The sequence below is a fragment of the Globicephala melas genome, chromosome 19 (genome assembly GCF_963455315.2).
Source record: "Globicephala melas chromosome 19, mGloMel1.2, whole genome shotgun sequence".
Classification (NCBI taxonomy): domain Eukaryota; kingdom Metazoa; phylum Chordata; class Mammalia; order Artiodactyla; family Delphinidae; genus Globicephala; species Globicephala melas.
This window is the reverse complement of record NC_083332.1, coordinates 33,928,196-33,942,463: the sequence shown is the minus strand read 5'-3', so window position 1 is coordinate 33,942,463 and position 14,268 is coordinate 33,928,196. Positions and strand designations below refer to the sequence as shown.

Genomic DNA, 14,268 nt, shown 5'->3' with positions numbered 1-14,268 from the left:
TTTGTTATCATCAGCCTAGGAGACACTGTTCTCCTTCCAGACACGCAAGCAAGGACGGTGTGTTTCGCTCTGTGCTCTGGGCCGTCCCCATCGACCCTGTGAGCGTGGGACCAGTACCCCCGAGAGGGTTATCCTGCCTTCACGCAAAGAGCCGTCGACACTACAGATAGAAAGCCGTGAGGAGCACAGTCGGTGTCCTCCTCACAGACACAGAAGGGTCCTGCCACTTCTGCTGTCACCTGCATCAGGATTTCCTTACCATTTTCTTTTCAGTGATTTTCTGAAATACGTTATACCAAAAGAAACCTCTCGAACGCTACTGAAGGAGAGAGTCAGAAGGTAGCCACAAAATCATAAATACATTCCTACTGTGTCACCTTGGTCGCCCCCAGGATTGAGCTGGACATGGTAGAGACGGGCCGAGGACACAGCTCTGGGCCAAAGGGGAGCTTGCTCACTGACTCCCTCTTTCAGCTGCGAAGCGACAAAAACACAGAAGCAGGCAGGGCACCACTCCCCAGCCCTGTGTGCCTGCCTCAGTAGCCTCCCTGTACTGTAGGGACTTTGGACTTTGGGAAGCGGGCTCCTGACTGCTGTCTCCCTTCCCGGTTGGTGTGACAACTCAAAGAGCAAAAGTGACTAACAAGGCTTGGCATGGACTCCATGGTGAGTAACTGTCAGGACTACTCAAAGGGAACTCTATCCACTTGTCTCGCTTTGTTATTTACCGCCAGGTCTGCCTATCACCTACAATGATGCCGCCCCTGGGGAAGCATCCCATGATGAGGGAACCTCCACCCTGGCGTGGGGGTGGACCGGCTACAGTGAGGAGCGCCCCTGGAAAGTTTAGGCAAAGAAGCCCCCGGACAAATGAGCCAGGATCCCTCCAGGAAAGGAAAACACAAGTGACGCCTCGCGGCTGAAGGCAATGTTCACCGCGCTGCGGTTACAGGAGGCGGTACCGGAAAAACGCTTCCAAAGGACCGTGGTGGGGACCGGGGCTGGCAACGCCCGGGGACGCATGGGGTCGGCCAAACGGTGGTGAGGGTCACATCCGCCTGCGCTCTCTGACACCGCTCCCCGGCTCCAGCCAAGCCAGGGACACGAGCGGGAGGCGGGGGCTGTTCTCAGGCTGCAGGAAACGGCGACCCGGAGGCCGGCGGCGCGGGGCCTGGGGTTTGGGGCCTGGGGCGGGGAAGACCGGTGGACGCGGGAGCCGGATTCCTGCACAAGCCGCCAACACGGTGGCTGCTCCCGTCGGGCACATTGGGAAGGGGCGGCCAGGGGGCTGGGACACCGCTTACCGCACGGCACCCGGTTCCTCCGCTCCAGCCGGCACCGACGTGGAATCGTGCGCTCGGCCCCGCCTGTTGCTCACAGCCCGGCCCAGGGCGCTGCGGGCGGCACGGGCGGCGCGGGCGCGGAGCCGCGGGGCGGGTGCAAGGCGGGGGCGGGGCCTCTGCGCCCGGGCCGCCTCCTCGGCCTATAACTGAGCCCCCGGGCTCCTCGCTCCCACACGGCCCCCACCGGACCCGTGAAGCGGCTTCGCCCCTTGCTTTGGACCTCGGGCCTCACTCCTCCTCCAGATGGACCCCAAGTGCTCCTGCCCCACTGGTAAGGGAGCCCTGCCTTTGAGCCTTAGGATGCCCCCTTCCCAGGCACAGGACGAGAAGGGAGGGCTTTGAGTTTGAGCTCAGGAGGACTCCTGTCACGGGTCCAGGGCTTTCTTGGTAGCCAGGCTCCTGAGGGCACGTCAGTCTCCCTTTGCCTCTCCGTTGACACTGAGGGCACGGAGGCTCCAGGCTGTCCTTCTTGAGGTCACCCGGCAGGTCAGGGGATTGCTAGACCGGGACCCAGCGTTTGGAGGCGGTCTCGGACCTGCCACGATTTGATGGGAGGAGGGGACGCTGCCTCTTTAGGGTTCAGGCCATGGGCCCCGGCCCCCGGCCCCAGTCGGCCTGGGCTGCGTCTGGAGCCCGGGACCTTCCCTGTGGAGTCCCATCAGGAGGGGACTTACTCTCCTTGGACCAGAAGAGAGGAGCTGGGGCTTCTCTATCCGCCCGAGTGGACACGAGCTCCCAGGGCTGGGTCCTGACAGAGGAGGAGGGCTCAGGGAGGCATTGCTGACCGTCTGCTGTGGCTCCTGCATCCCCGTCCCTGCTCACTGCTGGCCTCCTTTCCCTTCCCGGCAGGCGGCTCCTGCGGCTGCGCTGGATCCTGCACCTGCACCTGCAAAGCCTGCAGATGCGCCTCCTGCAAGAAGAGTGAGTGTGCGGGGCCTTCTCTGGGAATGCGGGGTCTGGGCTGAGTGCGAGGAGGGGGCCCAGAGCTCAGCAGGCAGGCAGGAGCAGGACAGTGACCAGACTTCCCGGCACCCCCCTCACCAGGAAGGGATTCACAGTCAGAGCTGGAATCACCTTCGGCATGACCGAGACCCAGGCGCGCACTAGAGAACAGGGAGACTGAGGCCCAGACGGGTCACCGACAAACAACCTCAGACCTGTCACTAGAACTAGTCCTCCTGCCTCCTGAGTCCCGCTTCCGACTCCTCTCAGGGACTGAAGCACTTTAGGGACAGGAACCAGTGGCCGTGCGTGGCTTCTCGGACCTGGTGCAGCCCCTCCCTGTCGAAGCAGCCCAGAGCTTCCCTATCCCGAGCGGGAGCTGCTCTGTGCGGGCTTTGCCTCCACTTTGATCCTGAGGACTTGGCTCACATCACTGGTGGTGCTGGGGGCTGGCTTTCTCCTGTCCCCAGAGGCCCTGCTCACTGTCTCTCCAAGGCGCTGTGCCCTGTCCTGGGCACAGATGGGCCGGGCAACCTGAACCTAGTGTCTGAGAGCAATTACCTCAGGACAGAGGACACCATCGTAAACTCAGGGTCTGGGCCCGAGGGCGGCTGGGGCCAGGCCTGCTGCTGGGAAGGGTGGTTCCGGACAACGCGTGGTCCGACTGCACGCTGCCCTTGCCTCCCCAGGCTGCTGCTCCTGCTGCCCCGTGGGCTGCGCCAAGTGTGCCCAGGGCTGCGCCAAGTGTGCCCAGGGCTGCGTCTGCAAAGGGGCCTCGGACAAGTGCAGCTGCTGTGCCTGATGTCGCGGAGAGCCTGCCCCGGGTGTCCACAGAGCAACCAGGACAAACCTGCATTTTACCGTTTTTCATACAACCGGACCTGACGCTACATCCCTTTTTCTATGAAATCTGTGACTTGTAATAAAAGCTGTTGACTTTATTCTGGCTCTGTCTTCCTTGGTGTGTCTTGGACAAAGAGACTCCGTGCCCATCAGGGCTGGCGTGGGGAACTGGACTGGACGTGCAGAGACCTCGGCTCTGGACCAAAGAGTACCCCCACACACACCCCACACCCCCAAAACACACACACTGAGCGTCTTAGCCGCTTAGGTTAATTTGAGCTTCCGTTTCTCAGCTCCAAAGGATACCCTCGCCAGATGACATAGGGCATTGGACACACAGAGGACACACTCCCTCTATTCCCCTTAGGAGGACGGATTGCAGAGAAAGTTGCCCATTTCTCATTTTCCTTCTCTGGGGGCCCCTGCCAAACTCAGCGCTCGGTGATGAGAGCCTAGAAAAGTACCCAGAGGGGGTGGAATCCCACACCCCTCTCGTGTGACTTCTGCACGGGGCTTGCGTCTAAAACACCCTGGAAAGACCTCTTTGTATTTTCTGCCACAGTTTTCACCCTGGTCGGGAAAACGGATCGCGAAGAAAACACGTCAAAGGACACGATATGTGACACCCAGTTTTCCCTTCAACACGTAAAACCACCTTCACACGTGGAGGAGCAATTCTGGAAACTGGACGCTCTCATATGCTGCACGTACGTTGAAAGTGTGCCCGAGTCCTGGGAACACTTCACAGATGCCCCACTGTGTGGACCACACACGCCTGGAGCAGCTCTGCCCCCTGCCTCCCCACAGGGAACCTCAGTCTTGGCTTGCCCAGGGCTACGGACAGGACACTCGCCACCCGTGACAGCTCCCTGCAGGGGCTTGGCTCTGAATCTTCGCAAGTACCTCCCTAGGTCAGGCTGACATCTTCCCTTCCCTCAAAAACCAGCCCGTGGCTCCCTGACACCCCGAAAGAAAGTGATTTGGATTTGGTGGGAATTTCCCGGCTGTTTCCCTGAGACCTGGTTTCAGAAGAAGGACTTCACGTGTTCCTCTGCAGAGTGATGGTGGTGCTGCAGTGCGTGGCGGGGCGTGGGGTGGGGGGGGGCCTGGTGGGGTTTATTAGCAACAAGTGTGTGCTGAGGGAACGGGTAGTCTATTTCAGGTGTTGGGCCCCCTGGCGGTCTGGGGAGGGAACTCCTATTTGATGGGCACTCCGAGAGAAAGAGGAGACACGTGGCTCAGAAGTCAGGACCAAGATGGGCCACAGGTGCCCCGAGTGCACAGGGCATTTCGGGAGCCGGCCCGTGCTGCGTGCGTGGGCGTCGGCGTCAGGCACTCAGGTTCACAGCCACCGTGCCACTTCCTGACCTGGCAAGTCACTGATACTCTCTGAGATTTCATTTCCTCCTTTCGATACAAAAGATTAATGTCAATGAGGGGGAATAAGCGAGATAGTGGCCTGGCTCCCAGCTCGGGCTTCCCGCAAGGTGTCCCGTACGATCGCTCTCTCCACACTGACATCTGTGCACAGAGAATCCTTGAGCTCCCGACAAGCTCCTGGAGAAAGGCTCCCTGGTTTGCAAGCAAGCTCATGGTGAGGGCAGAGATGGATAGGAACCTTGCTTATCCAGGGCCAGAGGGCGTGGGGATGTCCTCCAACAAGCCCCGTGGAACGAGTCACCGCCACAGCGTTTGGACAGACTCGGTGAACCTGCATGGTCTGGAGTGATGGTGCCAGTTCCAGAGAGGTTAAGCAACTTACCCAAGGGCACACAGCCTATACTCAGAGGACTAAACCTACACTGCAGCTGTCTCACCTCCCGGCCACACGGTGCCGGTTATGACATCACTGGAGGCTGAGTCCGGCCTCTCCTTTTTCAGGGCTGCAGGGTCTTCGGAGACAGTCCAGCTGTGCTCCTGGCTGCAGAGGTGGGAGGCCGAAGCCCAGAGAGGTCACAGAGCTGTGCGGAGGGTTCTGGCTGCCGGCTCAGGGCTCTCCCACTGCTGCCTCTGTGCCAGGTGTTCAGTGTTCTCACCCTTCGTGGGATGACACGGTGTCCGGTTGGGCGCGGGGCTGCAGTCAGCCTGCAGGAGGGCCAGTCCCATCTGTGCCACGTACAGCCATGGGACATAACCTCTCTGTGGCTCCGTCTGCTCTGCTCTAAAGGGAAAATAATAGTGTCTGGCTCTCGGGATTAAAGAACTGAATACATGCCAAGAAGGTCAGAATATACTGGGCACTCAGTGAGCAATCGATCACATCACCCATTCATTTATTTATCTATTGATTTATTTGTTATCATCAGCCTAGGAGACACTGTTCTCCTTCCAGACACGCAAGCAAGGACGGTGTGTTTCGCTCTGTGCTCTGGGCCGTCCCCATCGACCCTGTGAGCGTGGGACCAGTACCCCCGAGAGGGTTATCCTGCCTTCACGCAAAGAGCCGTCGACACTACAGATAGAAAGCCGTGAGGAGCACAGTCGGTGTCCTCCTCACAGACACAGAAGGGTCCTGCCACTTCTGCTGTCACCTGCATCAGGATTTCCTTACCATTTTCTTTTCAGTGATTTTCTGAAATACGTTATACCAAAAGAAACCTCTCGAACGCTACTGAAGGAGAGAGTCAGAAGGTAGCCACAAAATCATAAATACATTCCTACTGTGTCACCTTGGTCGCCCCCAGGATTGAGCTGGACATGGTAGAGACGGGCCGAGGACACAGCTCTGGGCCAAAGGGGAGCTTGCTCACTGACTCCCTCTTTCAGCTGCGAAGCGACAAAAACACAGAAGCAGGCAGGGCACCACTCCCCAGCCCTGTGTGCCTGCCTCAGTAGCCTCCCTGTACTGTAGGGACTTTGGACTTTGGGAAGCGGGCTCCTGACTGCTGTCTCCCTTCCCGGTTGGTGTGACAACTCAAAGAGCAAAAGTGACTAACAAGGCTTGGCATGGACTCCATGGTGAGTAACTGTCAGGACTACTCAAAGGGAACTCTATCCACTTGTCTCGCTTTGTTATTTACCGCCAGGTCTGCCTATCACCTACAATGATGCCGCCCCTGGGGAAGCATCCCATGATGAGGGAACCTCCACCCTGGCGTGGGGGTGGACCGGCTACAGTGAGGAGCGCCCCTGGAAAGTTTAGGCAAAGAAGCCCCCGGACAAATGAGCCAGGATCCCTCCAGGAAAGGAAAACACAAGTGACGCCTCGCGGCTGAAGGCAATGTTCACCGCGCTGCGGTTACAGGAGGCGGTACCGGAAAAACGCTTCCAAAGGACCGTGGTGGGGACCGGGGCTGGCAACGCCCGGGGACGCATGGGGTCGGCCAAACGGTGGTGAGGGTCACATCCGCCTGCGCTCTCTGACACCGCTCCCCGGCTCCAGCCAAGCCAGGGACACGAGCGGGAGGCGGGGGCTGTTCTCAGGCTGCAGGAAACGGCGACCCGGAGGCCGGCGGCGCGGGGCCTGGGGTTTGGGGCCTGGGGCGGGGAAGACCGGCGGACGCGGGAGCCGGATTCCTGCACAAGCCGCCAACACGGTGGCTGCTCCCGTCGGGCACATTGGGAAGGGGCGGCCAGGGGGCTGGGACACCGCTTACCGCACGGCACCCGGTTCCTCCGCTCCAGCCGGCACCGACGTGGAATCGTGCGCTCGGCCCCGCCTGTTGCTCACAGCCCGGCCCAGGGCGCTGCGGGCGGCACGGGCGGCGCGGGCGCCGCGGGCGCGGAGCCGCGGGGCGGGTGCAAGGCGGGGGCGGGGCCTCTGCGCCCGGGCCGCCTCCTCGGCCTATAACTGAGCCCCCGGGCTCCTCGCTCCCACACGGCCCCCACCGGACCCGTGAAGCGGCTTCGCCCCTTGCTTTGGACCTCGGGCCTCACTCCTCCTCCAGATGGACCCCAAGTGCTCCTGCCCCACTGGTAAGGGAGCCCTGCCTTTGAGCCTTAGGATGCCCCCTTCCCAGGCACAGGACGAGAAGGGAGGGCTTTGAGTTTGAGCTCAGGAGGACTCCTGCCACGGGTCCAGGGCTTTCTTGGTAGCCAGGCTCCTGAGGGCACGTCAGTCTCCCTTTGCCTCTCCGTTGACACTGAGGGCACGGAGGCTCCAGGCTGTCCTTCTTGAGGTCACCCGGCAGGTCAGGGGATTGCTAGACCGGGACCCAGCGTTTGGAGGCGGTCTCGGACCTGCCACGATTTGATGGGAGGAGGGGACGCTGCCTCTTTAGGGTTCAGGCCATGGGCCCCGGCCCCCGGCCCCAGTCGGCCTGGGCTGCGTCTGGAGCCCGGGACCTTCCCTGTGGAGTCCCATCAGGAGGGGACTTACTCTCCTTGGACCAGAAGAGAGGAGCTGGGGCTTCTCTATCCGCCCGAGTGGACACGAGCTCCCAGGGCTGGGTCCTGACAGAGGAGGAGGGCTCAGGGAGGCATTGCTGACCGTCTGCTGTGGCTCCTGCATCCCCGTCCCTGCTCACTGCTGGCCTCCTTTCCCTTCCCGGCAGGCGGCTCCTGCGGCTGCGCTGGATCCTGCACCTGCACCTGCAAAGCCTGCAGATGCGCCTCCTGCAAGAAGAGTGAGTGTGCGGGGCCTTCTCTGGGAATGCGGGGTCTGGGCTGAGTGCGAGGAGGGGGCCCAGAGCTCAGCAGGCAGGCAGGAGCAGGACAGGGACCAGACTTCCCGGCACCCCCCTCACCAGGAAGGGATTCACAGTCAGAGCTGGAATCACCTTCGGCATGACCGAGACCCAGGCGCGCACTAGAGAACAGGGAGACTGAGGCCCAGACGGGTCACCGACAAACAACCTCAGACCTGTCACTAGAACTAGTCCTCCTGCCTCCTGAGTCCCGCTTCCGACTCCTCTCAGGGACTGAAGCACTTTAGGGACAGGAACCAGTGGCCGTGCGTGGCTTCTCGGACCTGGTGCAGCCCCTCCCTGTCGAAGCAGCCCAGAGCTTCCCTATCCCGAGCGGGAGCTGCTCTGTGCGGGCTTTGCCTCCACTTTGATCCTGAGGACTTGGCTCACATCACTGGTGGTGCTGGGGGCTGGCTTTCTCCTGTCCCCAGAGGCCCTGCTCACTGTCTCTCCAAGGCGCTGTGCCCTGTCCTGGGCACAGATGGGCCGGGCAACCTGAACCTAGTGTCTGAGAGCAATTACCTCAGGACAGAGGACACCATCGTAAACTCAGGGTCTGGGCCCGAGGGCGGCTGGGGCCAGGCCTGCTGCTGGGAAGGGTGGTTCCGGACAACGCGTGGTCCGACTGCACGCTGCCCTTGCCTCCCCAGGCTGCTGCTCCTGCTGCCCCGTGGGCTGCGCCAAGTGTGCCCAGGGCTGCGCCAAGTGTGCCCAGGGCTGCGTCTGCAAAGGGGCCTCGGACAAGTGCAGCTGCTGTGCCTGATGTCGCGGAGAGCCTGCCCCGGGTGTCCACAGAGCAACCAGGACAAACCTGCATTTTACCGTTTTTCATACAACCGGACCTGACGCTACATTCCTTTTTCTATGAAATCTGTGACTTGTAATAAAAGCTGTTGACTTTATTCTGGCTCTGTCTTCCTTGGTGTGTCTTGGACAAAGAGACTCCGTGCCCATCAGGGCTGGCGTGGGGAACTGGACTGGACGTGCAGAGACCTCGGCTCTGGACCAAAGAGTACCCCCACACACACCCCACACCCCCAAAACACACACACTGAGCGTCTTAGCCGCTTAGGTTAATTTGAGCTTCCGTTTCTCAGCTCCAAAGGATACCCTCGCCAGATGACATAGGGCATTGGACACACAGAGGACACACTCCCTCTATTCCCCTTAGGAGGACGGATTGCAGAGAAAGTTGCCCATTTCTCATTTTCCTTCTCTGGGGGCCCCTGCCAAACTCAGCGCTCGGTGATGAGAGCCTAGAAAAGTACCCAGAGGGGGTGGAATCCCACACCCCTCTCGTGTGACTTCTGCACGGGGCTTGCGTCTAAAACACCCTGGAAGGACCTCTTTGTATTTTCTGCCACAGTTTTCACCCTGGTCGGGAAAACGGATCGCGAAGAAAACACGTCAAAGGACACGATATGTGACACCCAGTTTTCCCTTCAACACGTAAAACCACCTTCACACGTGGAGGAGCAATTCTGGAAACTGGACGCTCTCATATGCTGCACGTACGTTGAAAGTGTGCCCGAGTCCTGGGAACACTTCACAGATGCCCCACTGTGTGGACCACACACGCCTGGAGCAGCTCTGCCCCCTGCCTCCCCACAGGGAACCTCAGTCTTGGCTTGCCCAGGGCTACGGACAGGACACTCGCCACCCGTGACAGCTCCCTGCAGGGGCTTGGCTCTGAATCTTCGCAAGTACCTCCCTAGGTCAGGCTGACATCTTCCCTTCCCTCAAAAACCAGCCCGTGGCTCCCTGACACCCCGAAAGAAAGTGATTTGGATTTGGTGGGAATTTCCCGGCTGTTTCCCTGAGACCTGGTTTCAGAAGAAGGACTTCACGTGTTCCTCTGCAGAGTGATGGTGGTGCTGCAGTGCGTGGCGGGGGGGGGGGTGGGGGGGGCCTGGTGGGGTTTATTAGCAACAAGTGTGTGCTGAGGGAACGGGTAGTCTATTTCAGGTGTTGGGCCCCCTGGCGGTCTGGGGAGGGAACTCCTATTTGATGGGCACTCCGAGAGAAAGAGGAGACACGTGGCTCAGAAGTCAGGACCAAGATGGGCCACAGGTGCCCCGAGTGCACAGGGCATTTCGGGAGCCGGCCCGTGCTGCGTGCGTGGGCGTCGGCGTCAGGCACTCAGGTTCACAGCCACCGTGCCACTTCCTGACCTGGCAAGTCAATGAGGGGGAATAAGCGAGATAGTGGCCTGGCTCCCAGCTCGGGCTTCCCGCAAGGTGTCCCGTACGATCGCTCTCTCCACACTGACATCTGTGCACAGAGAATCCTTGAGCTCCCGACAAGCTCCTGGAGAAAGGCTCCCTGGTTTGCAAGCAAGCTCATGGTGAGGGCAGAGATGGATAGGAACCTTGCTTATCCAGGGCCAGAGGGCGTGGGGATGTCCTCCAACAAGCCCCGTGGAACGAGTCACCGCCACAGCGTTTGGACAGACTCGGTGAACCTGCATGGTCTGGAGTGATGGTGCCAGTTCCAGAGAGGTTAAGCAACTTACCCAAGGGCACACAGCCTATACTCAGAGGACTAAACCTACACTGCAGCTGTCTCACCTCCCGGCCACACGGTGCCGGTTATGACATCACTGGAGGCTGAGTCCGGCCTCTCCTTTTTCAGGGCTGCAGGGTCTTCGGAGACAGTCCAGCTGTGCTCCTGGCTGCAGAGGTGGGAGGCCGAAGCCCAGAGAGGTCACAGAGCTGTGCGGAGGGTTCTGGCTGCCGGCTCAGGGCTCTCCCACTGCTGCCTCTGTGCCAGGTGTTCAGTGTTCTCACCCTTCGTGGGATGACATGGTGTCCGGTTGGGCGCGGGGCTGCAGTCAGCCTGCAGGAGGGCCAGTCCCATCTGTGCCACGTACAGCCATGGGACATAACCTCTCTGTGGCTCCGTCTGCTCTGCTCTAAAGGGAAAATAATAGTGTCTGGCTCTCGGGATTAAAGAACTGAATACATGCCAAGAAGGTCAGAATATACTGGGCACTCAGTGAGCAATCGATCACATCACCCATTCATTTATTTATCTATTGATTTATTTGTTATCATCAGCCTAGGAGACACTGTTCTCCTTCCAGACACGCAAGCAAGGACGGTGTGTTTCGCTCTGTGCTCTGGGCCGTCCCCATCGACCCTGTGAGCGTGGGACCAGTACCCCCGAGAGGGTTATCCTGCCTTCACGCAAAGAGCCGTCGACACTACAGATAGAAAGCCGTGAGGAGCACAGTCGGTGTCCTCCTCACAGACACAGAAGGGTCCTGCCACTTCTGCTGTCACCTGCATCAGGATTTCCTTACCATTTTCTTTTCAGTGATTTTCTGAAATACGTTATACCAAAAGAAACCTCTCGAACGCTACTGAAGGAGAGAGTCAGAAGGTAGCCACAAAATCATAAATACATTCCTACTGTGTCACCTTGGTCGCCCCCAGGATTGAGCTGGACATGGTAGAGACGGGCCGAGGACACAGCTCTGGGCCAAAGGGGAGCTTGCTCACTGACTCCCTCTTTCAGCTGCGAAGCGACAAAAACACAGAAGCAGGGCACCACTCCCCAGCCCTGTGTGCCTGCCTCAGTAGCCTCCCTGTACTGTAGGGACTTTGGACTTTGGGAAGCGGGCTCCTGACTGCTGTCTCCCTTCCCGGTTGGTGTGACAACTCAAAGAGCAAAAGTGACTAACAAGGCTTGGCATGGACTCCATGGTGAGTAACTGTCAGGACTACTCAAAGGGAACTCTATCCACTTGTCTCGCTTTGTTATTTACCGCCAGGTCTGCCTATCACCTACAATGATGCCGCCCCTGGGGAAGCATCCCATGATGAGGGAACCTCCACCCTGGCGTGGGGGTGGACCGGCTACAGTGAGGAGCGCCCCTGGAAAGTTTAGGCAAAGAAGCCCCCGGACAAATGAGCCAGGATCCCTCCAGGAAAGGAAAACACAAGTGACGCCTCGCGGCTGAAGGCAATGTTCACCGCGCTGCGGTTACAGGAGGCGGTACCGGAAAAACGCTTCCAAAGGACCGTGGTGGGGACCGGGGCTGGCAACGCCCGGGGACGCATGGGGTCGGCCAAACGGTGGTGAGGGTCACATCCGCCTGCGCTCTCTGACACCGCTCCCCGGCTCCAGCCAAGCCAGGGACACGAGCGGGAGGCGGGGGCTGTTCTCAGGCTGCAGGAAACGGCGACCCGGAGGCCGGCGGCGCGGGGCCTGGGGCCTGGGGCGGGGAAGACCGGCGGACGCGGGAGCCGGATTCCTGCACAAGCCGCCAACACGGTGGCTGCTCCCGTCGGGCACATTGGGAAGGGGCGGCCAGGGGGCTGGGACACCGCTTACCGCACGGCACCCGGTTCCTCCGCTCCAGCCGGCACCGACGTGGAATCGTGCGCTCGGCCCCGCCTGTTGCTCACAGCCCGGCCCAGGGCGCTGCGGGCGGCACGGGCGGCGCGGGCGCAAGTCGGGGGCGGGGCCTCTGCGCCCGGGCCGCCTCCTCGGCCTATAACTGAGCCCCCGGGCTCCTCGCTCCCACACGGCCCCCACCGGACCCGTGAAGCGGCTTCGCCCCTTGCTTTGGACCTCGGGCCTCACTCCTCCTCCAGATGGACCCCAAGTGCTCCTGCCCCACTGGTAAGGGAGCCCTGCCTTTGAGCCTTAGGATGCCCCCTTCCCAGGCACAGGACGAGAAGGGAGGGCTTTGAGTTTGAGCTCAGGAGGACTCCTGTCACGGGTCCAGGGCTTTCTTGGTAGCCAGGCTCCTGAGGGCACGTCAGTCTCCCTTTGCCTCTCCGTTGACACTGAGGGCACGGAGGCTCCAGGCTGTCCTTCTTGAGGTCACCCGGCAGGTCAGGGGATTGCTAGACCGGGACCCAGCGTTTGGAGGCGGTCTCGGACCTGCCACGATTTGATGGGAGGAGGGGACGCTGCCTCTTTAGGGTTCAGGCCATGGGCCCCGGCCCCCGGCCCCAGTCGGCCTGGGCTGCGTCTGGAGCCCGGGACCTTCCCTGTGGAGTCCCATCAGGAGGGGACTTACTCTCCTTGGACCAGAAGAGAGGAGCTGGGGCTTCTCTATCCGCCCGAGTGGACACGAGCTCCCAGGGCTGGGTCCTGACAGAGGAGGAGGGCTCAGGGAGGCATTGCTGACCGTCTGCTGTGGCTCCTGCATCCCCGTCCCTGCTCACTGCTGGCCTCCTTTCCCTTCCCGGCAGGCGGCTCCTGCGGCTGCGCTGGATCCTGCACCTGCACCTGCAAAGCCTGCAGATGCGCCTCCTGCAAGAAGAGTGAGTGTGCGGGGCCTTCTCTGGGAATGCGGGGTCTGGGCTGAGTGCGAGGAGGGGGCCCAGAGCTCAGCAGGCAGGCAGGAGCAGGACAGGGACCAGACTTCCCGGCACCCCCCTCACCAGGAAGGGATTCACAGTCAGAGCTGGAATCACCTTCGGCATGACCGAGACCCAGGCGCGCACTAGAGAACAGGGAGACTGAGGCCCAGACGGGTCACCGACAAACAACCTCAGACCTGTCACTAGAACTAGTCCTCCTGCCTCCTGAGTCCCGCTTCCGACTCCTCTCAGGGACTGAAGCACTTTAGGGACAGGAACCAGTGGCCGTGCGTGGCTTCTCGGACCTGGTGCAGCCCCTCCCTGTCGAAGCAGCCCAGAGCTTCCCTATCCCGAGCGGGAGCTGCTCTGTGCGGGCTTTGCCTCCACTTTGATCCTGAGGACTTGGCTCACATCACTGGTGGTGCTGGGGGCTGGCTTTCTCCTGTCCCCAGAGGCCCTGCTCACTGTCTCTCCAAGGCGCTGTGCCCTGTCCTGGGCACAGATGGGCCGGGCAACCTGAACCTAGTGTCTGAGAGCAATTACCTCAGGACAGAGGACACCATCGTAAACTCAGGGTCTGGGCCCGAGGGCGGCTGGGGCCAGGCCTGCTGCTGGGAAGGGTGGTTCCGGACAACGCGTGGTCCGACTGCACGCTGCCCTTGCCTCCCCAGGCTGCTGCTCCTGCTGCCCCGTGGGCTGCGCCAAGTGTGCCCAGGGCTGCGCCAAGTGTGCCCAGGGCTGCGTCTGCAAAGGGGCCTCGGACAAGTGCAGCTGCTGTGCCTGATGTCGCGGAGAGCCTGCCCCGGGTGTCCACAGAGCAACCAGGACAAACCTGCATTTTACCGTTTTTCATACAACCGGACCTGACGCTACATCCCTTTTTCTATGAAATCTGTGACTTGTAATAAAAGCTGTTGACTTTATTCTGGCTCTGTCTTCCTTGGTGTGTCTTGGACAAAGAGACTCCGTGCCCATCAGGGCTGGCGTGGGGAACTGGACTGGACGTGCAGAGACCTCGGCTCTGGACCAAAGAGTACCCCCACACACACCCCACACCCCCAAAACACACACACTGAGCGTCTTAGCCGCTTAGGTTAATTTGAGCTTCCGTTTCTCAGCTCCAAAGGATACCCTCGCCAGATGACATAGGGCATTGGACACACAGAGGACACACTCCCTCTATTCCCCTTAGGAGGACGG

At 60.6% G+C, this 14,268-nt stretch overlaps 1 protein-coding gene across 1 annotated transcript; it reads left to right on the top strand.

Annotated features, from left to right (window-relative positions):
- The first annotated feature begins 12,351 nt into the window (after positions 1 to 12,351).
- On the top strand, positions 12,352 to 13,852 carry LOC132594032 (metallothionein-1E-like). The gene is made up of 3 exons (XM_060289574.1): positions 12,352 to 12,379; positions 12,958 to 13,029; positions 13,740 to 13,852. Exons 1-3 carry the CDS (start codon positions 12,352 to 12,354, stop codon positions 13,850 to 13,852), a joined length of 213 nt encoding a protein of 70 aa, XP_060145557.1.
- The last annotated feature ends 416 nt before the right edge of the window (positions 13,853 to 14,268 follow it).